The sequence below is a fragment of the Lissotriton helveticus genome, chromosome 1_1 (genome assembly GCF_964261635.1).
Source record: "Lissotriton helveticus chromosome 1_1, aLisHel1.1, whole genome shotgun sequence".
NCBI lineage: Eukaryota > Metazoa > Chordata > Amphibia > Caudata > Salamandridae > Lissotriton > Lissotriton helveticus.
The window spans coordinates 1103647017-1103672598 of NC_136057.1; the positions used below are offsets into that span (position 1 = coordinate 1103647017).

The 25582-nt window shown below is 45.4% G+C and overlaps 1 protein-coding gene across 4 annotated transcripts in view; it reads left to right on the forward strand.

Moving 5' to 3' along the window:
* Nucleotides 1–23812, forward strand: part of BBS10 (Bardet-Biedl syndrome 10) — a 66084-nt gene extending 42272 nt beyond the window's left edge. For 2 of the 4 annotated variants that reach the window (XM_078678395.1, XM_078678384.1), the window contains exons 2-4: nt 11575–11645; nt 16601–16809; nt 21491–23812. In XM_078678395.1, the coding sequence (XP_078534521.1) occupies nt 16616–16809; nt 21491–23459 (2163 nt within the window). In that variant the 5' untranslated portion in view covers nt 11575–11645; nt 16601–16615 and the 3' untranslated portion in view covers nt 23460–23812. The remainder of the gene's footprint in view (nt 1–11574; nt 11646–16600; nt 16810–21490) is intronic. The other 2 variants (XM_078678376.1, XM_078678404.1) reach the window with 1 other exon arrangement.
* The last annotated feature ends 1770 nt before the right edge of the window (nt 23813–25582 follow it).

Consider the following 25582-nt stretch of genomic DNA (forward strand, 5'->3'; position numbering starts at 1 on the left):
TGGGAGATGCTGTGAGTGGCTCCGATACAGCAATGGCTCTCTTTAAGCGATTTGAGCATCGGTCTGGCCTACGGGTCAACAAAGATAAGACCTATCTGTTTCCCGTGGCAGGACCTCCTAGTAGATCTTAACTGGACACCTGATACCTTTAAATACTTAGGGATCCATATCTTCCATTCTTTGGAAGATCTCATGGAAGGAAATCTAGGTAGAGCTATCCTATCCCTTAAGGCGTGTGTTCCCTTCTGGTGCTTGCCCCTTATGGCCAGGATTTCCCACGATGGTCATGTTACCGCGCTTATTATATTTTTTCATTAACCTTCCGATTTCTATACCGACTGGTTGGTTGAGACAGCTGGATTCCCTGCTGCAGAACTTAATCTGGGGGGAGGCACTACGGAGGGTCTCGCTAAAGACGTTGCAGCGCCCCATGATAGAGGGTTGACTGGGGGTGCCAAACTTTGAATTCTACTTCTGGCCGTCCACATGCAATGACTAGCAGACTAGTTGGAAGGGGTGAATCCAGAGGAGACTTTCATGATGGTGGCTGAAACACACTCCTCCTTGTTATTGGCTAAAATACTCGTTCCGAACATTTTTGTCCCACATAGAACAGTATTACAATGATTAAAACAACTAGGAAACCACAATACATACCGACACTACCATTGGTCTGTCTACCCCATGGTAACCCCCAGACAGTATTTACTACTGATCAAGTAGTGACATGGCTGGAGGTGGGGGGTGGAGACGTGGGGAACTGCTACCAGGAGACGGCCCTAACACCATTTGAGGATCTAGTTGAAGGACACGCCCTTCCACTGGGGCAGTTCCTACAGTATGAAGCCCTGGTCCGCAACTTTGGGGCACTGTGGGGACGGGGCCGGGAAGAACCTGAGACACATGCGGTACTACATTCACTACTTACACTAGGTACAGCTGGCCATCAAGTGAAATGGTTTAATGCATCCCTTACTACCTTACAGAAACTATGGAGACGTTGGGAGATGGTCCTGAGCAGGGAACTAACTGAATCGGAATGGCGCAGAACTCGGTCCTATCACAAAGGGATCTCCAGTAACACTAGGCTAAAATATATTCAGTTCAGTTCTGTGCACATGACATACATTACCCCACATTGGATCCAGGTGAAATATGGGGGGAATCACGTGCATGCCCATAGTGATGCAGACTTTATACACATGACCTGGGTTTGTGCCGGACTGCGCCCGTTCTGGGACGAGGTCTTATTGATGATAAACCCGGCTGTGGGGCGCCCACTTGATTCTGCATTAGAAGTACGCTTATTGGGACTTTTTCCCAAGCCACCTAAAAGAAAAGTGAGCAACAGATTTATAGTCTTGATATTAGCTAAAATGAGGTCCTGGAAGTTTTCCACTGGGCACTTGGTGGGACTCTGGAGACGGGATGTCACTCATTGGGCGGGAGCAGAGAGCAGAGTTTTGGTCCGGGAAGAGTCCAGAACCCCAAAACGTCACCCCGTAGCGGAATAATGGAGGGAAGTGTTGTCCAGTTGGGAACACCCAACACGGGCCCAGGAAGACAGTGATGAGATAGCAAATGAGAACCAACCACAAGACAGAGACGCAGATGTGACTTAAAGAGTAATCAGTGTACATGACCACCTGTTAGGATGGTTATAGGCAGAAAGCTAATAGCCTCCAGACCTGTGAGAGAGAGATGTGGCAAGGTCTAAAGAAACAAGACCAAAACCCATTCTTATTGGCAACCCCCCTCTCTCCCACATGTATTAAAATGCATTTACAGATGTGGTGAGCTAAACATAAATTCAACAGGGAATCATAGAGGTACCCCAAGCCTCCCTGGCCCCCTGTATTCAGACATCTCTGACCGAAAGCAGGAATTATAGCAGTGACGGTCCCCTTGCAAGTTCCCCAAAGTTTTTAGTTATTTGGTTATTCTTAAATAAAATAAACAACAAACAGACAACACTCCAGAGGCCATTCCCAAATATTGGGTTGGTTAAATATGCTAAAGGAATCCTACGCAAAATAGAAGTTGTAGAATGCATGGCTGCTACCCTGGAGACAGGCGACACCAGGAGACATTACAATACGTCATAAACTTTAAGTGAGAGAGGTGCAGGTATAAGCTCTGTATGAAAAGCATGGATATCTCTGTATATAATTATTTTTCTTTTATGATATACCAAAGCAATAACAACAGAAAGAATATGTAACGTTGTTGATGACCTAAATGGCAATAAAAAATGTTTGAAAAAATAAGTCTGGCAAGAGCAAATTCCTTTCATAAAGATCTAAGACCGCGTGTTGCTTTGTTCAACAGTTTGCGCGCATCAGTAAGAATACAGAATATGATAGCTGAAGACCCTGATGGGTTGAGGAGTATAACATTGCTTTAGCAAATTCGGGTATATGCCTATTGTCAGAAGGCCCGGTACACCTACATTTTTGGAAAACCATGTTTTCTCATTTAATGTTGTCTGGGCCTTCAGACACAGTTTAGTCAGGGTATGTCCTAGTGGGGTGAAGAGTCCTCTTTTTCAGTGTCTTCATTGGTTCCTTCAGCCTCAACCAGTAAGGTTAGATTTCATCTCAGGCCTACACACAACTCCAGTGATACAACAAAGTAGTCACAACGTCTTCTAGAGAAGAATGGCAGTTCTGACCCACCTCTGCAGGGTCTGAGGGCACCTCTACTTGTCACTCTAGGTTGTGTCTTCGATCTTCTGTTTTAAATTGTCACATACCTTTACTGCCACTGTAAACATTGAGAGCTAGCTACTTTTTCCTGCAGAGAATAAGATCTCCAATTCCACACACCCAACAGTTCAGAGGCTTGTTCTGTCAAGGGTTATTCAGAGAGCGCTCTCAGAGCGAGGTTGACCGTCCAGTTGAAGTCAGTGCTCGAACAGTGGAGCAAGCACAGACTGCCACCATCTAGCAGTGCAGCACGCCCGCAGGCACCCCATGCTCGCAGGAAGTAAAATAATCTCCCTTCTCAAAGTTTTAAATGTATCTGGATCCATGATTGTAGTTGCAACACATTACAGCTGACACGAGAGAAAGGTCCTTAAGTTTAGATGAGTGAGTCCAATATGCATGCATAATTTGTTCATTTCACCTTCCCCTTCCTGTCGTTCGAGTGTCTGTTTTCAGGTTCTTTTTTTCTACTGCATCAGTGGGGTGCTTTCTGCTAATTTTCTCAGAATATGGTTAGGCAGGTTCCTCTTCTGTGCTATACAACTTGCAGTCTGGTTGCATGATGCAGCGGTTTGTTGAAGCTACATCAAGGAAGAAGCTATATGTACGAATAGTGCTGTATTCGTGCCCATTAATACTTATTAGCACCCGATACCTCTGTACCTGAAGTACTGCACTGTTAGCACTTGAAGCACTGTGTGGTTTGTTGTAAACTGCATCTTGGATTTCCCTGGCGTTGTGCCTGAATACTACACAGCAGTTTACTGCTTTTTGCCGTTCTTGAAGAAAAGAAAATGGTGTAACCTTGAAAGCCAAGAAGCTCCAGAATGTTAAACGTGCGAGGGCTGCGATGGTGCTGTTCAGGAACCCAAGGAAACTCCAGGGAGGCATGAATGTGGCACCAGCGTTTCAGAGACTCGGGAATGTCTTTGTGTGCCCCCCACAAGTCTTCAAAACAATAAAAACAGAGTATGGTGATGAAATGCACTTCTTATATTTTCATTGAATGGGTATGAAGTTGTGAGATATTACACCTGCTCCCTCCGCCCCACCTGCCCCGATCAAGCAAAATAAAGATGATGAAATGGATTACTAAAATAGTTTAGATGAAAATCAGGTTGTTCTTAGTCACAAACATCCCAAAAAGCTAAAAAGTCTGAAAACATAAATCCAATATAGAGGTAGCAAAATAGGATAGTGCAAAATGAGAGCCCCTGCCTCCCTATGAATCTCATGCTCTGGGTGACATATCACTCCCCTATTGAGATAAGAATCTGTAGGTAGACCATCAACTTAACCACCTCCACCTCATTATCTTGACCACCAGCTTCCAGCATCCATGACCTTTAGCCAGTGATGCCCTGCTTTACGGATGGATTCCTGCATGTACTCCTCCTCAGTGGTCATGCCAACTGACCGCTTTCCCAAGTGCCTTTGCAAATTTTGCACTTGCCAGAGCCTCATCACCTCCATGATATTCTACATTTCCCAGGCGTGTGAGAAGTTCTCCCCTGTGCCATAGTCAACAATGGGCCGTAGTGCTGCTCTGTTCATCCTGACAATATAGCACCCCCATTAGGATGGGAAGGTATATAAGCATTATACGGTGGCTGCGTTACTTTTCTGTTTTGTGTTTTTCCTTACAATCTCATGTCTTAAGCCAGCAGTGGTTGTGTGAAGGGTATCATAATGGTATTTTCTTGGGGAGGGGGATGTTTTGCATAGCATAACACAACATTTAAGGGCACACTAGCCAAATTCCTTACGAATTTTAAATATCATGTTTAACTATCGGTGTATGCTGTATTCCTGCTGCCTGTCCATTCTTTCCCTTTTTCCCCTGCCAACAGAGAAGGTGTGTATAGCTTGTTGAATTTCATTGGCTTTGGGCTACAGTGAGTACACACACCGCCCAGAAGATCTGCTCCAAACGTGACGCCGATAGTCATTGTTAAACATCAGTCCAGCCAACATCTGTAGTATGGCTTATAGGTCCATTGTCGACATTTGCTATATTAGCATGAGCTTCGCTGCCATGAGGCTGCTTTTGCGCACAACACTGCATGCATATATTTTGCAAGACCCTGTTTGTGCCCCTTTCACATTAGAACTGTCTACCTTGCACGTTCTCTGCTGTGCTCTGAGATTTAGTCTGCACACGCTGTTCAAAGTTAAACAACAATGCCCCTTGTTATTCCGTTCTGGTCAGTCCCTCGCACCTAGACATAACATGCTACACACAGCTGCACTATTGGAAATCGTGTGCTTTAATAGTGCAATCGTAATGTGTTTTAACGCACTTGGAGAGACACATTTACAAAGAGAAGAGCTGTGCTTGTCCTGAGATGTGAACATTGCATCGATGCCTTGAGGTATGGGGTCTGCTGATAAAGCCCGAAGTCTTCTTTTTTTATAATAAACTATCTCTTACCACAGGGAGGGTGGTAAGGTTGTTTAGTCCTTTTCCACTGTTTTTTATAACATGATATCCCCGTTTGTATTCTATGGTACTGTAACAATGCTGACTATATTGTGTTTATGCACTCTGCTGCTAGTATTGGCATGTGTACTGCACCTTAGAGCGCGTTAGTTGAAATAAACATTTTAAACTATTTTGCGTCTCAGATTACTCGCACTGTGGACAAGTACGAGTGAGTGAGAGAAAGAGTGTCGGGCTCCCGCGATTCCCAAGATAGAGTGACGTGTTCTGGGTTGTCTAATCATTGGTAGCTTCGCTGTAGATGGAGAACGAATGAGACACTATAGCTAGTCGGTTTGGGATTTTGGGTACTAATGTGGTAGGTTGGTACACCCCTAATCACTGACGTCCTGTTTTCCTGTGCATAGTACTATATGTGCAGAATCCCGGCAACACATCCACCTATACACACTTTCATTATCAGTAGACACGTACATTCAAATACTCTTATCCACCCCAATACATATATTCTGACCATTAATCTCTCCTCATACATGCAAACTTATTACATTCACAGCCCAGAAATCCCCACCCACCCACGGACCATCTCTAAGCACACACCCCTCATATCTCAGGCGAGGTTGCACCAATCACAACACTCTAGTCTCAGGATGAAAGGCTGCTTTAATAAACCAGACTGACCACAACAACAAAACCCTGGCAAGCGCTTACATCATAGAAACCCAACCTAAGTCAGTCAAAATGCCTTAAACCTCCTGCCAATAACCATAACCCACGTTTAACCCTCTCTGCCTGTACATTCACTCCCTAAATGTCCTCTACTTTCCTATACGTCAGCTAATTTTGACCTTACCCCCCCTACCCCCCCATATTCCTGCCCCCTTACAATTCTAATTTTCTTTCCGGAGCTTTACAGTATTCCACCCCCAAGAAAGAGGAACCCTATCCACCATGAACAAGGTGTAATCGTCTTTTGATAAGTGTTTGTTCTGAATCCAGAGTATTCTTTAAGCTGTTCATGCATTACTCTGTCCGGCTTCCTCCAGGCTGTGATCTTTCTCTATGTTGTCTCAATAGCTCGTGTCCAAATCCTCCTTTGCCCCAGCATTGTCCAGGTGATTGTATCTCAGCCCACAACTTTGTATTGTACTCTAATCGTTTTTGTTTGCTTCCACAAGCATGATGCCTTAAATCTTAATCGGGTAATTCCCTCCTATGGATACAAAGTCACGCAGTCTCCCACTTTACGCAGCTCTGCCAAAGAAGGATGCAATTGTCCTAAACTTAAACATCCTTCAACTACCAGTGGATCAAACACTGCCTTCCATCCTGTCCCAGGTGCTTGGCAATGCGCCTTCATGGCTCCCGGGTGGCTTCCCATTTTACAAAGAAGTATCCGATAATCCAAACCCAGAGGTTCCCATCTATAGGACCAGGGACACACCCTTCAATAATGGAAAGGTGCACATCGAAATGTGTATGAAAACACAGAATAATATCTCCCCAATCCTAAATGAATGAGTTCTGCATTGCTCTTTTGGCAGCCGTAAAAACCCAGCCTTCCAAAAGACTGTTAGCACCTGAAAACCCAATCATGCTGAACAATTGCCTTGTACAAAGAAAGCCCCAGGAAACTCGCCTCAACTGCAAAAAGTTTTTCCATGCCATAACTGGGAAAATGTCCACTACTTGACTCGTTTAAATATATAACATTGCTCTGCCCAACCCGATTCTTCTTCGACCACCGTAGCCATATCCTTACCTATGTATCATCTCTAAGCCTAACCGCCAGTCAAAGCCCAAACACACTCTTAGGTTTCTAACAACTCTGAAAGCAGAAAGCCCCCAAAATAACTGCAAAAGGTACAGCTTAAATAAGCATGCCTCTGCTCTTGGGAAATATATATATATACCAAAACATAACCCTCCCAATATTTCCCCCGTCACTAGCCTTCAAAAACCTTATTCTTCTGCACCCCGACCTACTTTCGAGTATCCGTTCTCTCAACTCTTAAGCTGGGGTTGCATGTTCCCAAAAGCATTTCTTGTTAAGAGGTATCCTTGTTAAATGCCTATAATATTCACAGAAAATAGGCTGCTATCAATAATGTGCAACATGTAATGAACCATATAAGTTAAGTAAGTAAAATATTTATAGAGCACACCATTGCCAAGGCATTTTTGACACTAACAGTTACTAAGAACAAGACAGTACCCATATAGTGATTAATAACAGGGGATGCCGTTGGTAAAAATTCATGTCTTTAGAGACTTTCTAAAAGAGGAGTGATTTGATTCAGATCTCATTTCCAGCGGCATAGAGTTCAAGTTTGCAAGCTAAAAAGGATAAACTTCTCCCTCCCCATATTACCTTTTTTATTTTCCGAACTGAGACAAGCCTTGCCAAGCTCGATCTAAGAGTTTGGGTAAGTACATGCTTAGCAGAGATCTCTTGAAAGTATGCTGGACTGCTTCTGGGCACTGATTTGTGGGCTATACACAAAGCCTTGAATTTGATCCTTTTGCTCACATTGTCCCAATCTTTGCCTGGCCTCCCTACAAAATCACCCCTCCTTTTTAATCCCACTGGCAATAAGTTTAGTCCATGTCTGCTCATAACAATTCTTTACCGATACTGCCAAGTAACCTAGAAGTAAAGGAAATGCCCTCTCCCGAAGTTCATTCAACATTGCAGTCTTCACTTTGTCTTATCCCAATACTAGTGCCTTGATTATTTCTACAGTTAAACCCACTAGAGCGCCTGGTCATCACTGGGAATCTTCCCCCTCACTAAGGACCCCCTCACCGCCAAACCCAACCTCCACAAAGAAATGAAGGCCGTCACCGACTGGATGAAGAGCAGCCGACTAAAGCTGAACACAGACAAGACGGAGGTCCTCATCCTTGACTCCAACCCTTCAGCCTGGTACGACTCCTGGTGGCCAAGGACACTGGGGGCAGCCCCGACACCCACCGACCACGCACGCAACCTGGGAGTCATCCTCGACTCAACGCTCTTCATGACCAAGCAAGTCAACGCAGTCTCCTCCTCCTGCTTCAGCACCCTCCGCATGCTCCGCAAGATCTACAGGTGGATCCCGACAGATACAAGAACAGTCACCCAGGCCCTCGTCAGCAGCAGCCTCGACTATGGAAAGGCCCGCTACGCGGGAACCCCGGCCAAGCTCATCAAATGACTGCAACGCGTTCAAAACGCCTCTGAAGGCCTGTTCCTTGACTTACCACGCCACAGCCACATCACCCCCCCACCTGAGAAACCTGCACTGGCTCTCCGTCGACAGGAGAATCTCCTTCAAACTCCTCATCCAGACACTCAAGGCACTCCACAAGACCGGCCCAGCCTACCTCAACAGACGACTCCTCTTCCACGTCCCTAACCGCCAGCTCCTCTCCGCCGACCTCTCCCTCGCCACCGTCCCACGCATCCGAAGAACAACCACCGGCAGCAGATCCTTCTCCCACCTCGCCGCCAAGACCTGGAACACCCTTCCACTCAGCCTACGACAGACCCAAGACCTGCTGACCTTCAGAAGGTTACTCAAGACCTGACTGTTCGACCAGTAGCAGCACCCCCCCCGCCTTTTTCCCCCCGCGCCTTGCGACCCTCGCGGGTAAGTAGTGCGCTCGACAAATTCTGTGATTGATTGAACCCTCTCTAGCGCTTGGTCATCACTGGGCTAGTTGCTACTGTGGTTCATCTTTGTTGTCACTTTCAATGGCTTCACTTGGCTCCTCCTTCTACTTTCATCCTGCAAGCCACCACACTGCTCTATTGACTTTTCCCAGTACTCAGCCAAGTCATGTAACTACCTGTCTTCACTTTATTGTCTGGAAAACTTTCCAGACCACTCCATGGGTCTTCACAAATCTCTTCCTCCTCTAGTTCCCAGTCATTGATGCAACCCTTCACTGTGTCTGTCAACTATCCTGCACCACTGTCTCCCTCAGACGATCTCTACCAGTACCCGGGACTGCCCTATCATTCACACCACTGTCTCAGAAAAGCAGATACGTTCTCTTGATGTCTAGTGTCAGACAGGCCACATGGGCATTATCCTCAGTTAGGTCTGGTGCCTTGAAGCGCCCAGGACTCAGTGGCTGCATATCCATGCTAACCTTCCTTCTCCCCCCAACAATGAGGTTATGCGTGCCCGGCACCCCAAGGGCTTCTCAAGACCTAAATCCTAAACCCCCTTCTAAACCATGCTTTTGCTGTACCCACACCCATCTTCCTTCCATAGCTCCTCTTTGCCCATCTGGCCTTACTCATCTATGCATGAAGTGAAAAAATGGTCTCAATCTCCTTCTGCTACCTTACACTTCTTAGATCTCTGATACTGCCACTCAACATATAAATCAGGTTCCTCCTGACCCTCTTCATAAATGATTTTAATGTAGTACCTGCCTGATCTACTCTCCTTCCATTAAAGCAATTCCAACCTATTGCCTTCCTCTTCCCCACCAATTTGTTTCATCTCCCCAAGAGCGTAACTCTTCATTTGTTCCTCATTCTGTGAACCAGCAACCTCTTTTTCCCTCCCCAATATTTCATTTAGAGCTTCCTCCATCTGCCGCTTCCCCCGAATGCTGAGAACTGCACTAATCATGTGAGCTGTGTTGCGCCCTTACCTCTGACAGAGTGCAGTGTACCCTTCACCACAGCGGCTTCCTCCTCTGTCTCCTCATTGTTACCTGAGACTCCTCTAACTGCATTCATTCTTTTTCTCCTACACACAGTCCTCTGTACACCATTGACTAGAGATGTGCATGGTGTCCTGCCCATTGCCCCTTTTTCGTACCAAGCTGCTCTTTTCACCACCCCACGCTAAATAAGTGCTGTCCTTACACCTGACATCAGCTGCCCTGCCTGGCCTTTAGCGCCATGTGGGGAAGCACCACTTTAGAGTTGGGGCTTTATACTGGATTCAACATTCTCATCACCACATAACTATTCTCATCTGCTGCTCTCTCCCCACCAACCGGCCCTCAAAGTTTGCCTTGCATATCTCCGGGCCAGTAAACCGGCCCGCACCATGGGTGCCATTCCTCCCTCCTGTCCACAGAGCCTTTTGTCCATTGGTACCCAGGCATCCAAAACCCCTGAGGCCACCAAATAAATGGATTAATGCAGATTTATAGAGTGCAACAAATACCAAATTTACGCCATCAAGGTGCTATATGTTCCAGCTGAGGTGCCAACAGGCAGAGATAGTTGAATTTAAATAACCAAATGTCAGCTGTTTTTAAAGGCAGATTCTGAAGGGGTCTGATGCAGTCCTTGAGGGAGGACATTCCACTGTCTTGCAACTAAATGGGAGAAGGAGGATCCCCCGAGTCTGGATCTCTTGAACAGCGGAAAAGCCAGTAGTTTGTCTTTACATAATTTAAGATGTCTTTTGGGATTGTATAGACAAGTGAAGCACTAAGCCTAGGGCCTTTATTGGATAAAGCAGACAAAGTGAGTAATAATGGTATGAAGATGATTCTTTTATGGACTGGCATCCGATAAGGTCTCTGGACGAAGAGGCATTAGATTGTTATTTGGGCACATGTAGGATAAGTCTGGCTGCAGCATTCTGTACGGTCTGCATTCACTGGAAAAGGTATTTACAGTCTCCAGTATAGCTAGTCCCAGAGTCATGCCTAGAAATAATCAAGGCATGGACCACAGTTTTGTAAGTAGATGAAGGCAAAATGTCTAGTATTTGTCTTGGGGCCTTAAGCAGGTTAATACATGTGGTTGTGACAGACGCTGTCTGATATTTAAATGACTAGTCCTGATCAAATTTGATGCCCAGATTCTAATTCACAAAATAAAATGATTGACGGAGTGTTGAAACTTTTCAAACACTCACCCCTAGTCACAGATCTGGATTTAATCCATTGTTATTTTGCTTGGTACATCACCCCAGTTTAGACCAAGCCATATGCAAATCCGTCTGGATCCTTCTCCCCATGAGGTCCAGCCTGAACTGCCAGACCAGGTCCTCCCTGGACCGGAACCAAATCTGTGACTGGGGTGAATGTTTGATTTGTTCAGCATTCCGTCCATCATCTGTTCTTTTTGCTGATTTTATATTATTCAGACTGGTGTCAGAAAATTGCCCAAAGCTTTGTCACCATGCTTATGACCAGATAGAATGAATTGTGCAAAATAAAAAAATGTTGGTCATCACCGTTTAGCTGAAGACAACCTTCTTGCATCCAAGATGCAGCTGATGATAGATAGATATGTTCCGTATTTTTCTAGGAATAGTTTGACATTCTGTTCTATGGAGACAATCAACTGAGTGTCATCAGTATATGATACTATTTTTAGGCCAAAAGGTTTAACCAGCTTTGGTTTTTTTTTTTTTTTTTTAAGATCTCAGGTGGCTCATTCTTTTTTTTTTTTATTTTTTTTTTTAGAACCTTTATTGTCACTTCAAGTAAATACAAGTATGGGCCTACAACCACCCCGGCCGGCCGCTAGTCAAGTCGTAAGTACAGCAAATCAATGTAGAAAAATACAGCAGCCCGAAAATCAGGGTCTAAGAAGTGTCCAGGATATAACTTGTAATCAAGCGTACTGTGCGAGAGTCAGGATTTGAGAAGGTTCATTTTACAATAAAGAAAAACTCAGAATCAATGCCATACGATCATACATGGTCCTACAATAGCAAGCATGAAACAGGAAATCTGCAAATAGTGCAAATACGTTTGAAGTATTGGGGGTAAGGCACACGAATCAGGATAAATGTAAAAACAAACACGTTGCGTAGCAAAGCTGCACCCCACCCCTCAAGACGAAACATACTGTAGGAAACACGAAAAAACGACGACACCAAAAAGGAAGAAAGACAAAGGGCCATAGAAACAAAGAAAGGACAAAGTAACAAACCCCATCCCCCTACCCCCACCCTGCACCTGCTACGGCCTATCCCCCCCCAGCAGCATGCCTGTCGCCCTAAATAAGAGACCCGAAATATAGAAAAAGAAGAAAAAGAGGAAAAATGTGGGGAAGGGCCATCGATCTGGCCACCCGCCCCCCTCCCCACCACCGCGCACAGTAAAACATCCTTAAAGCAAGATCAGAATAGCCATGGTAAACATTAAGCATCAATAGCACATTCAATAACATCCCCGCTGAGTGTCCCCCAAATCACAGTCAGCCAACAATAAGTTCCACCATGACCTAGACGGTCTCACCCCTGGCCTTTCCTATCAGTACCAACATATGTCCACTTATCAATCGGCATACAGAGCAGCGTGGAGTGTCCAAGTGAGCCGGGCGGACCGGGCAGTGTTGTTATTTCATGGGACTTCAGCCACCAAAGCCCAGCCGAGTATGTATGGCGGAAATCCGTCTGTGTCAGTATCGACCCCAAAAACATCCTCCAGTCCGGACACAGTCTCACCAGCCAGGGAAAGAGAGTCACACCATCCGGTAAGCGCTACAACGCCGCCGGGGCAGCCCAAACCATAGATCGACGTTGTTTCCCCAGCCGCCGAATAGATAAGTGCCCCGACGAGTCACTCACATGTACAACAGATCTGTCCAAAGCGATCTCATGAACCGGGTCTTCCAGCGTCTCCACGAACATAGGCGTAGCTGGAGCACTCATCACTGACGCAGAGGCGGGCACATCGGCACTTCCAGGAGATCGAACTATGCCCGTGTGGAACGGTGGGACAACAATGGCGGCCATCCTTCTTCCCAGATCCCCGGCGTCCCGGATCAGGGTCGTATGCAGGGTTGTTAGCGCAGCCAGTATATCTCTGGACGTGGGCTCTGTCTCGTGTCGCCAGACCCCAGGACTCTCCCGCACAGCAGCTTCTCTGCCTGGATGTGGTCTGCGTAAGAGGGTGCCATCCGCCATCTTAGCTGATCCGGCCTCTTCCTTCTCCACCGCACCTCGGGACCGGGCCCCACACCAGGGCGCAACAGGAGTCACCACGAGGACCCCGAAAGTCAAGGCAGGCTTCCCAGCGAAGAGTCACCAAAAGGCTAAACAAAATCTCCGCCGCTCCCTGGGAGCTGCCCGCCGATTCTGGGAGAAGTCATTAGTCATGCCCGGACACAACATTGGAAAGGGGGCCAAGTATCGTGCACTCCCCTCGACCCTGCTTCACCGCACATCCCACAAGGCACTCCACTAGATGGACTGGGTCGGCACTGTCGCCATCGGCCCATCAGATCTCCGGTGCCCTCCGGCCGACTCCTCACCCCCACCAGAGGCCGCTGTTGTCGCAGTCGCGGCCGGCCACTCTCCTCACTCGACACCCCGGTCCCAGCTCCGTGAAGGTCGCAAAACAGTCGGGGACATTTCCACGGGTCTGCCGCATGTAACAGCCTCAGGAGCAAACGGTCAGTGAAAGTTGTCCTTCGCCTACTTAAATATGCCGTTATGGCTCAGGATAGTTGGCAGGATGTACGCGCGGGGTGAGAAGGCTCACGGAGCCGAGCGTCTATGCAGCTATCTCCGTCGCCAGCTTGGCTCCTCCCCCTAACCAGCTTTGTTAATGGCTTGATGTACACATTGAACAGGGTGGGGGCGGGGGGAAGAGATGAGCCATGAGGGTCACCAGAATGTAATTGCTGGCCGGAGATGTAAAATTGAGAATGACTATCTGGTAGGGGACTGTTGTCCATCTAAGGGCGGAGCCTTCATTTCCATGCTGATCCAGCAATATCTGATGGGAAACAATATCAAACACTGAGGAGAGAGCCATGTGGACCAGGGCTGCTGATCTTCCACGGTCTAACCTTACAAGATCGGTAAGAGAGCGGATTGAATGCTGTACATAAGACGAAATCCCTACTGGGACTCGCCCAATAATGAAATAATTCACAAATATGTTGACATTTGCTTTTTAGCTGAATTTTACAATATTTAATCTCCAGAGGTAAGAGGGAGATGGTCTAAAGTTTGACAATTCTGAGATGTCTGAGCCAGGTTTCCTAAACAATAGTTTAACATTAGCCAAAATCAAATGCGTAAGAACAGTGGAGAAGAAGTTAGAAACTGGCAAAGATAAGGAGTAATAAAATCATTGCCCAATTTCAAGATTGAATCTACCCGGACTACATTACAAACAACTTCTATTACGACAACTAACTGCTCCGACCTTCATTCTAAATATTTTTCTATGTGTGAGAAAAGGGGAATGTGGCCTTGATTTTGTGCTGAGCACACCTTGTGAGGATCTTCCGCCTTCCTTCTCACCCGCCATGAACATCGGCTGTGCAGAGGCTCTGAACACCACCTGGAAACCCGCTCTGTGCAGGGGTTTCCAGACCACTTTTCAAACCACCATATTATATGGGCTTCTCACTCTTAAGACAGTGGGAAGATACTGTGTGACACTGGGTGCCACCGTGTGTGTTAGCAGGTCTGAATGCCGCCTGAACATGTTCTTAATTTAGGCAACAGACTACCAGCCAGTACCCATAAACTGAGGGTAAAAATCTGTCTAATTAATAGACACTCTGAAATACTAACAGGTGCGTCGCAAGAAAGGCAGAGAGGGCGACCACCCCCCTCTATCTATTTAAGGATACTTTTTGCAGTCCAGGACTTTAGTCTGATAGCCTAATTCTTTCTGGGTGTTATCTTGTTTTGTTTCCATTTAACTTAGAATCACTCAAGTGAGTGATTATTAGGTGAAAAATGCAGGACTTGAGAAGGGGGCTGTAATGGCTTGAAGTGAGGTGGTCACCCTACACTGCACTCTGTCCTTACACTCCGTGCCTGCCAGAATGCCACTTGCACAACAGTCCCAGAAAGGCCTTGCTGCCTCCTCCCATTAAGGCACCCTTGCACCTCTCCTCTACCCACCCCCACAGATTCACCACCCATCCAGCCTTCCATTCACTCACTCATCCATCCACCCTTCCATTCACTCATCCATCCACCCACTCGTCCATTTACTCGCTCATCCGTCCATGGAGTAGTGTGGCTCACTGGTTAGAGGCGGCAGGCCCGAGAGCAGAAGTCGGCCCGGGACCAGGGTTCAATTCCCGACGCGGCAGGGTCATGGACCTTGGTCAGCGGACTCGATAATTCTCGCTTCGGTGCTTACTCTAATCAGGGGTTCCACTCGGCAACTCTGGGCATTAGCTTGCCTAATCTCCACAACGGCACCACCAATTCCGGGGATGCCTGGCTCCACCTTGGGGACTCCCAGCAAGGGACCATCCCACAGGGAAAGCCAGGACGGGTTCCCCAGAGTTATACAGCGCCAGGAGACCTATGGACGGGTAGCAGTGCGCTTTACAAGCTCAAAAACATGCGCACACTCATTCATCAATCTGCTAATTGCACTCTCCACTCATGCGTTTGGTGACCTGTCCATGCATTCCCTCACCATTCCATTTCCATCCATCCACCCACTGATCCATTCACAAGCATAATGACGCCACAGTAACTGAGGGAAGCTGGTGCTGCTTCTGCCAGAAATGTACCTCTGCTGCTAGGGTAGGTAAGCGTGCTCTGCTTCTGTCAGTCCTATATTGTGCTTGAGGAAAACTGCCGTGGCCACTGTTCTGCTGCAGCTTTTCTGTCAAAGTTATTGCACTGCTTTTGGTTGGTTCTGCCTGTTCTGAGAGGGAGGAAAGCTTGTGCTGTTAATGTAACTGCTGTGCCTTTTCTTTGAAGAATGAGAGCTTGCAATGCTGATGCATGCACTGGAATTATTTGCGTTTGTGCACTGCAGACTCTATGCTGAGCCTTTTCTGAGAGAGAAGACTGCTTCCACTGCTGATGCCTTGCTGTATCCATTCTGACTTGTCTGTCTTGGAAGGGAGCCTGCCCTGCTCATGCCATGTAGTACCCGTTCTGTGATTGAGGATAGCTTTCGCTGCTCATGTTCTGGGAGGGAGGGTAGCGTGCACAGCTGGTATGCTTTAGCTGCCCAGTCTCTGTTACTCACTGAAGCTAGAGAAAACCCTGTCACTGACCACACAGGAGCCAAAAGGACTGATATATCTTGTTTTGGAAAGGGTGAACAGATACCCTTATTATTCAGGATTTTTCTGTTACAAATGTGTAAATTGCATTTCATATTCCCTCAGATTAACTCACCACTAATGCTTTTTGATTTTTGGTTGTGGAGTAGCGTGCTGCTCGCCAAGAAGCGCTTTGACGCCTCATCAGGGGTGGCAAGCGCAATTTAAATGCAAACCTTTTCTCACCTCTATCCCTCCACTATCCTTCTCAATCCAAATAACAGACTATACCAATTTCGCCACTAATCCTTTATGGCTTCCGGAGTAGCGTGCTACTCGCTGAAAAAGCACTTTGACACCTCGTCAAGGGTAGTAAGCGCTATATAAATGCAATTACAATACAATACAATACAATACCACTATGAATTCATCATCATTATTTTGCATGTCTGTTTAGCTGACCAGTGATGTCCGAGTTAAAAGGGTGAGGCATTTGTGTTTTTTCAGCCTTTGTGAAGACAGATGCCGTGTGACGCAGTTCTTTTGGACCTGGGCACCGTTCTGCAGATTGCTGAGTCACTGGAAAGCATTGTCTGTCGATGCTTCGGTCCTGATGGCGGTCAGGTGCTTTTCATCAAAGCCACCGGCGAACTCCTCATTACCAGAGATGGAAAAACGATTTTGGAGTCCCTGCTGCTTGACCACCCAGTAGCCAGGTAAATAAACTGCATCAGAGCATGAGTGAAAGCCTTGTGTGGGCTCAGGTGGAGCATAGATTTATGATGGGAGTCTCAAACCCCAGATCTCTTCAGCAGCACTCGACTGTAAAATGGCAGCTATATATGTGAGGAAGAGCATGAAAAGAATCATGTGGATACTTGTTTCAGTTCATTCACCTTAAGGCTTTTGCCTAGTCTTTGCTCTAATGGAGGGTGTGTGCCCAAGAATTCAGTCTAAGCTGCTTTTGCCAAATTGTGTTGGTTTGTTAGCAGATTTTTGGTTAGTCGGGAGAATCCAAGCAATAAATAAAGATGCCATTAAATTTAGCTTAACGTTTTTAATTTGTCCTGTTTCAAATATATAGGTCAACAGTCCCGGCTATGCCTTCTGACAAATTGATGTGGGGTTGGTGTTTACTTTTCTTTCGCTGACTGCACAGTGAGAGGAGTTTTTAAAGTGACTTACTTGACAATTGTGCGAAGTACATGGAATGTGAAAGGAGCGGCTGTTGTTTTGTGTGCAACACACATAAAAATGTAAATACTTGTAAATGAACTGTATGCATTCAGCAGTTATAAAAGCAAAAATTATGCACATATTTTTGTATTCCTGAAATTTGATGGAAACAAAGACACTTTACTTGGTGACACATAAATAATAAATATTTACTGAGCCCTGATTATCACACAATATCATTTGTGTGCAAAATAGTTTTCTCAGTAAACTGTACGTCTGTGCAGAGTTAGAGGCCACTTCAATGGAAGATGTACTTTATGTAAATCACAATGCGCGACCACACAATGCTTGTTACATTAAAAAATTGCCCCTACTCATGTCCATTAAACTAGGCGGGTCGCTAAAGTTTGTCGTTCTAAAATGTATTCACGGTTATTAAAAGTTTCGGAACCGCTGGTCTACAGATTCATGACAGTTTGGTTTCTGAGGTTGCTATACCCATATATTCACCCGCATTTGGAAGGTGTCACCCTCTTTTCAATCATATTCACCCCTCCTACAGCAACATGCCTCCATAGACTGTAATGGGGTCACCCTCTTTGTAAACCTGCATCCCCCTCTAAAAATTCGACTTAATGTGATTATCCTCTTAAGTATCAGGCTTCACACTCCTTTACGAGCCACCTGTTACTGAAAAGTTAAGCAGGGAAGATGTCTGTTACCCAAAGTTTTCACTGAGATGGAAAACGGGCCCTGGCTCCAAAATTAAAGTGGCCCCTTTGCAAATTGGGTAGTAAAAAAAGTGCACATTTGTAAATTGACCTTCTTTTAAACTTTTTAAGACTTGATGTCATAGTGGCCATTGAAGGGTGGGGAAATGCACACATTTGTGCTTGCTCCAGGCAATGTTTGTGGGAATATTAGGGAAATTCAGCAATGAAATTCACTATATTCCTTTATTATCAAAAAGATAAAAACATTGACACGTCCCTAATCTTCTCTGATATTGGTCCATCAATGCTGCCTTGGTGGAGAATAGCATTGGCAATCCATCTTTCTCAATGCCTCAATCTTGTCCCCCCTTTCCTCTCAACAAGTACCACCTTCCACCTATATTGTCCCCTTCAAGCATAGCCTGCACGTTACTGAATATAGGATTAAATGATCCTTTTAACTTGTACAGTTAAAACGACTTAGAGGAAATTCCAGTTTACTCTCACTTACCATGAAACTTGTCTGTAGTATTCCCATATGTCTAACCCACACCCAATGAAATTACAATTTACTCTCACTTGTCTTGGGGAATGCCTTTAGTATTCAGACTGTGCCTAATACTCCTAAATTCCTTTCTCTTTCTGCGGGGGATGGCTGGATGGCTGAAGCATTTTGGACAAGGTTTGGCCAGCAGTCTGAGAACCCTACTTAGAAATGTTTTCTACCCTGCTCCTACTTGGGTGCTGTGTTGCATCAAACAAAGGTTCTCTGGTATCACCTGGCCTCTCAGTATTGCTATAAGATTTACAAGTTCCAAACAGATTCATTTGGGGAGGGGAAATAGTGGTACCAAGCGCCTTATTAGATGATCCGCCTCTTGTGGGGCTTTTGATAAATGCCCACTTATGCTACTCAATTGCTCAGTCAGTGGTTGACTCAACAAACTTACTGCAGCCTCTAGCATCACTAATTTCTCCAGAACACTCCCTCTCGCATTTTTAAATACATTAAAAACATGGTTCCATAAGTTTTGGTGCAAGGGCTCCAACAATAACTTAACAGTTCTAACAAGAGAAGGGGAAGACCCAATGCCCCCCGGGTAGAGTCAGACAGAGGGGCAACAGATTACGAGGCCAGTTTATGATCTCAATATTTGGCAAGTTTCACTACAACCTTTTTAGGCTTTGTCTCCAAGTCATCGTTTCCTTTTCTCCTGGGTGGTGGGACCCGGATCAGAGCTGTGCATCAGCGGATGGTTGAGCCTCCATTACCGCTGAGTCCCCAGAAGTTGTCAACCCCTACGTTGCTTCTCGTGATTTGAGAGTAACTTCCACTTAATGGTCTAGAGCCTTGCAGTAGACTCGCTGTGTGTGTCAGTTCCTAGGTCCAGTTCTTCTTCCACATTTATGGCCCCAACTTCTGAGGTGAAAAATTAAATAATGGATGGACACTTACGAGCAACCTTTGAGTCAGCCGGGCCAATAGTATTTGTAGATTTACGCTTTCCCATACTTACAGCTGCATTGCAGTTGAAAGGGGGTGGAACGGCGTCGCGGATGGAAGAGGCACTTTTAGTGTGATGGAGGCGCCACCCCCCTTGGGCTGCATCTCCCGGCGTGTGGGTGAGTGGGGGATGAAGTCCTCAACGGCTGTTGTGGTCCGTGGGGGTAGGAGACCCCAAGACTGCTCATTGATGTGTCCCACATGGCGGGATAACAGAGGTGCTTTTAGTGCGATGAAGGAGTCCCCGCCCCCTTGGGCCGCAGTCTGCAGCTGCGCCTTCTGGTGCGTGGTTGAGTGGGAGTTGAAGTCCCCAAGGGCTTTTGTGGTCTGTGGGGGTCGGAGACCCCAAGTCCACTCCTAAGCATTTCTGCAACCTAGAGACCCAGGGGAATCAGGGTGGTGTGGCTTGTTCTGATCCCGGCCTATTTTCTTGCCTAGAATGCCCTGCAAAGCTCAACATATGAGTCAAGCAAACACTTATCCCATATGAAAGGGTAACTGGCCAAGGATTTAGGCTTTATGCGTGAAGGGCAATGGTGTGACCATGATATTCAAAGAATAAAATACACTCCGTCATATGTTAATTGGATATTCCAAGCCACTTCTAAGTTCTATAATATTGTAAAAGAACTTGATATGATCACTGAATCCGTTGGTGACTTGCTTTATCCTTGTAATGTACAGTATGGTATGGGCCAGTCATGTAATCCCTTATATTACATGGTTAAGTTATGTTTGTTATGACCTTAAGAAGATATAGTTTGCCAAACATTTAAATGTTACTGGGTGCTTTAGCCGAAAATTCACGGGTTGCAGTAAGATTCTTAAAAATTGTTATGTTAGCCAGTCGACGGACTTGAATGAAGCAGTCTTTTTAAAAACATCTATTTATTAAATTCTGATGAACAGTTACAAACCAACTTATGCTATAAGAATGGTGTGGTCCCTTTCCCAACTCCCCCTCCTAAATTACCCCCAAACTGTCTCCAACAAATCACACTCACATCCCCAAACACTCAGACATGAACTCCATTCTTTCTTTATCCTACAAATACATTCATTATGGAAATAGCACAGAAAAATTCACCTTAGAGCAAGACACCATTGAAAGTCACTGTGTACTGAAAGAGATGCAAGGCCCTAAATCTGGGGGCAACTTACCACAGATCCCCATTATCTCATTCTGTGTACAATAGCGGAGAGTAAAACACACTCCGGAATTTGCCTATGTCTATGTTCAAGGATTTTGTAAGTCTTCCCATCGACTTTGTGTCTCGTAAGGTACAAAAATCACATCTCCAAGAGAATCTCATCCGCTTGGTTCAATTCCTGGATCTTCCACAGGCTACAAAAGTTGATTTTTCAGTCTCCACTATTCACCCCTTTCATTATACAAACTAAACATCTGCTGCCGGAACAGGAACCCCTTCTGCCCCTTCAATTTAAGAATAGTTTCTTATCAAATGAGCTTAGTTGTTACATTATCACCGCCTTGCCTCCAGCAATCACCTGTAGCCTTTGAAGCATGTTGCTGTTGAGAAGCATTTTTGTCTGCTGGCGAATGGGATCGATAATTTCTCTTTGAGTAATTAACAAACAGTAAGCATGTTTTTTAGTTTAGGAAATTCAAATGAACAAAGGTAAATTGTTCAATAGTATTATTTTGTATAGGGAGAAAACACTGATCAGCAGGAAATCGGGAACCTTTTTTCTGGGCTTCATTTTTGTTGGGATCATAAATCCTGTAAATTAATGATAATAATTAGCAGACGTGATATCATTCATGTAAATTATGGGTTATGCAATGTGTTTAATAAAAATATCCAAACATGCAGTACAAATCTCACATTTGCAAGCTGAAAGAGCAGCTTAAAAAGGCATGAACACCTCTGACAAACTGTCTTTTAACTAATACTAATTGTGAACCCGTATAGTGTGATAGTAGTTTAAGAAACACTTTTACAGGTTATTTTCTCAGTTTCATTGTTTTTCTTCTCCCTGCAGAATGATAGTGGGGTGTGCCTTGAAGCACTGTAGTGCAACTGGAGACGGCAGCAAGTCATTCATCCTACTACTCTGCGATGTACTGAGAGGACTCGAACGCCTTGTTCATAAAAATGAAGGTGGACTGTTTTGTGGGCCTATAGTAAAAGGGACAAAGCATCGAAAACACAGCCATACGCTCAAAAAAATATGTCACTCCCTGCTAAGGTTTCAGATTGATGTGCTGGAGAAGATCATTGGGCGCCACCTCCGTAAGCATTTCCTGTCTGTGTTTTCCCCATTCACCAAAAAAGCTGAATTGTCCAAAGATTCTCTGACGTCAACTTTGGGAGCCTACTTCTCTGGAAAAATTGGAACAATTAATCAGAAATTTATTACCGAAATGGCTACTGACTTTTTCATCAAGTGTGTTGCCAGTGGCCATGACATGGAAGACGCGGTGAGATTATTGGATGAGTTCTTCTTTGAACTTCACACCCCTGTTTTTGGCCTTCCTGTGGCAAGGTCAAGGGTTCTTTCTGGGATCGTGCTCCACAGAGACTTTTCCGTGTTCTGCCAAGCCGAGGGAGACCTTAGGGGACTCATTGTAACAGAACCGGTCCAGCCTGGCCTTTCCACCACAGATTTTGACTTGGCAGTCAACTCTGGAGCACAGTTTCTTCGCTTTAAGGACGGGCTGACCAAAAGAACAGAAGGTTTCATTAAACATCTTCAGAATAATGGTGTGAACCTTATTTTGTCCAGTGTCAAGCAATCGGAAACCGCTCTTTACTATTGCAGAGTATATGGGATCTCGCTTGTAGACTGCCTTTCAGCAGAAGAAATCTCTCTCCTCTGTAGAGTCACCGGGGTATCACCTGAATACAAAACCTCATGGGAGAGGTCACAAGGCGAGGTCACGGAAACTCTGAAAGCAACATTCTGTCGTCCAATTCTTCTCGGCTCCCGCAGGTATGTGCATCTGGGTGTGGTCAGCGCTGGTGCCTTTGAGCCACACTGTGTGGTCCTCTGTGGACCAGTGAAGGGCCTCACCGAGCAACATGTCTCAGCTGTCCATGGAGCAGTTAAGTTGTTACGGCAGCTGTTCAAAGAGCTTGATGCCATTTGTAACGAAGATTCAGATGAGGAAAAGCAGACTCGTGACCAATGCTTCAGACATGGAGATGTTTTCTCTAATTTTGACATGCAGCTGAAATGCCACAACAAACAGAAATACAGACAATACATAGACTCTTCTACAGGGAAGGATGTTGATCATGTTGAAAATGGATCAAATTTGCAAAACATATCCAGAGAGAAAGTTACTTTGAATGTTGAATCAGAAAGCAAGGAAACACTCCCCAAAGCGCTGCACACAGGCTCCAGCAACAACAGTGTCGGCGACCCATGCACTGAAATCCAGGCTGAACAGGCTATGCAGGGAAATATTGGGCAAGGAGAAAACTCAGAAGACAATATCACATTGCACTTGACTCAACAGTTGAGCAGCAACACGGCCTGCCGGGAATCAACCCAATGTCAAGCAAAGTGTTTGCAAAGTGAGCCCTGTTACAGTGGGTGTTACAGAGCTCATAAGTCATTCATACCAGCCGGGTCAGTCATGCCAGTTGGAGGAACATTTGAGATCCTATTACATTATTACCTAAATCAATATGCAGCACAAAGCAAACATTCCGAGCTTGCACAGGTCACCACATTATTTGCAAACGCACTGTTAGGTATTCCAAGAAGCCTTCACCGGATCCCCAAAGGAAATGCACAATTTCTGCAAGCCTACACTGCGACAATCAATGCCGTGCGGCTGAGCAAGCCGGTGCTTATGAATCAGAAAGGCTTGGAGTCTGTCTGCTGTAAATACCAGCTGCTGGCGTCTGTGCTCCATTGCGTCACCAGCCTGGTGACAGTTGAATCAGTGATTGCCATTAAGAAAGAACCTCAAAATATAGATGATAGTGAATCTGAACTATGAATTGGAAAGTCGTAATTGCTTTGTTCCATACACATTGCAGCCTTTGTTAGGTTTCCAGCTCTTGCTTCATGTACAGCTGCATAACAATTCTCAGAGTTGTATGCACACAACAGTGGCAAAATTAAATCTGTTTCTGTTTTAAATATATGTTTACTGGCCGTTAAAAAACACCTACTTTTATGTTCTTTATGCTGTACGAGGTTTTTAATACCATTGGGAATATCAATTTATCCATGAGCATCTCTTGGTAAAATAAGCTCAATAGCATTGAAAATGGATTTCTAACTTACTTGGGACGACGCGTTTTCTTTAAGCGAAAAAGATGTTAAAATAAAGAATACACATTTACAAAATATGATTGCATAAAAGGCATAGTTGCATAGATAATCAATGATATTGCATTGTCCCCATTATAATGCATGTGTTCTATCATATGACAAAAAATATCACATCACTCTAACCTCTACATCGCAAGGTAAGTCTTAGTAAGTAATGTGACGTTAGCAATAGTAATTGTATACTTTTCTTGATAATGTAGTGGATGTGATTTTTTGCAGAGGGATATCATCAACTTGCATGACACAATATCATACAAACATAATCCACACGCCAGAATTTGAAGTTTTTCACATATCACTCAAATCTATCCTTTGAACTGTGACCTGCAAGTCTCTTGCAAACTTTGTTTCCCCAGGGGTCGCAGGAGTCTCCACCTCAGGCAGCCTGTATTCAGGAATCAAAGTTCTGACAAATGTGGTATTAAGTGCAAATTCATTTCCGATCAGGTTCCTTTATATTCCCACTCATCTCCTGACCTGTTTCTGTCGACTGCTGTCATGCATTCTGAGCAGGGTAAGACTGCAAGAACGCTGTCGCCGACCCTCGCCGGCATTGACCAATCCGATCGAAGTATATTTTGGTCCTTAATGTCTGCTTCTCATGCTGGTGAAGTTACAGTTCGTGCTTCCAGTTTTACTGCTTCCGAGTCCAGGATTTCTGGTTGTCTTTCGGCCTTCCCTGGAGGCCTTCTGCAGTCTTAAAAGACTTATGTCTTGGTCCTGTCGCCATATATGCAAACGTGCTTTCAGTTCTTGCACATTTTAAAGAGCCCATTGTCTCAATAACGGCAGAGCCTACTATAGGAATGTCGTTGCTCAGCACCCTAGGGTACAGGATACCAGGGCATTAGTTAACTACCTATCTGTCTTCTACAGTGCCAAAATACCACCTGATGCCACATAAGAACAGTTGACAGATGGCGGGCACCCTTGGCATGGTCTTCCATGGCAGTCAGCAGTATTGCAGCTCATATAACTTGTTCTGATGGGCAGTGCTGAGTAAAAACCCTCTAGCATGCAAGACTTAAAATATCCTTACTCCTAGCACCAGACCCAGACTTATGTTTACAGTGTAATATATAAGGATATTAATTTGGAATTTAATGCTATGGACTGTTTGCGCATTATTTTTGAACAACGTCATAGCTGAGACAAGGCTCCGCTCTACGCCACACATGCAGGAGCAGCACAAGCAGAGCTTACACACGCAGCCCTCAGGCCAGGGTGAATTTGTTATTTAGTTCAGGCCCCTGGAATGCACTGTGTGGGGTTTTCTGTTTTGTGCTTCAGTGGGAAGGAACCCCATAAGAAAACATGATGTTGGACTGAAGAGCAAGGAATGGTTGTACAGATGGAGAGGAGCCGGTAATGAAACCAGTGTAGAAAGGGAGCAAGACAGGAAAGGCAAGGCAGACCTAAGGAGTACAAGCACAACAAGGAACCAATGACTGGGGAAACACACTGGGTCACCATTAGGGGCGTATGCAGGTAGGACTCAAAATTTCTCACACAATACAACTCAATGTCTTACAGATATCGCTCTGCGAGCCCTGTGGAAAGGAGGCTGCAGAAGCTATTCTGTATCTGGACTCCAGGGCACACACAATGATCATCTTTATATGCACGAGAGAACCCAATGGGTCCAGCTGGAAACACGATGGAGAGTCCTAAAAAAGAGTAACATCACATTGTCAAGGCACTTTAGACTAAATGAAAGACAAGACAACGGATATGGCAGAGTGTGGCCCCTGGATACCTAAAAACACACGCAAGTGGGGGCAAAAT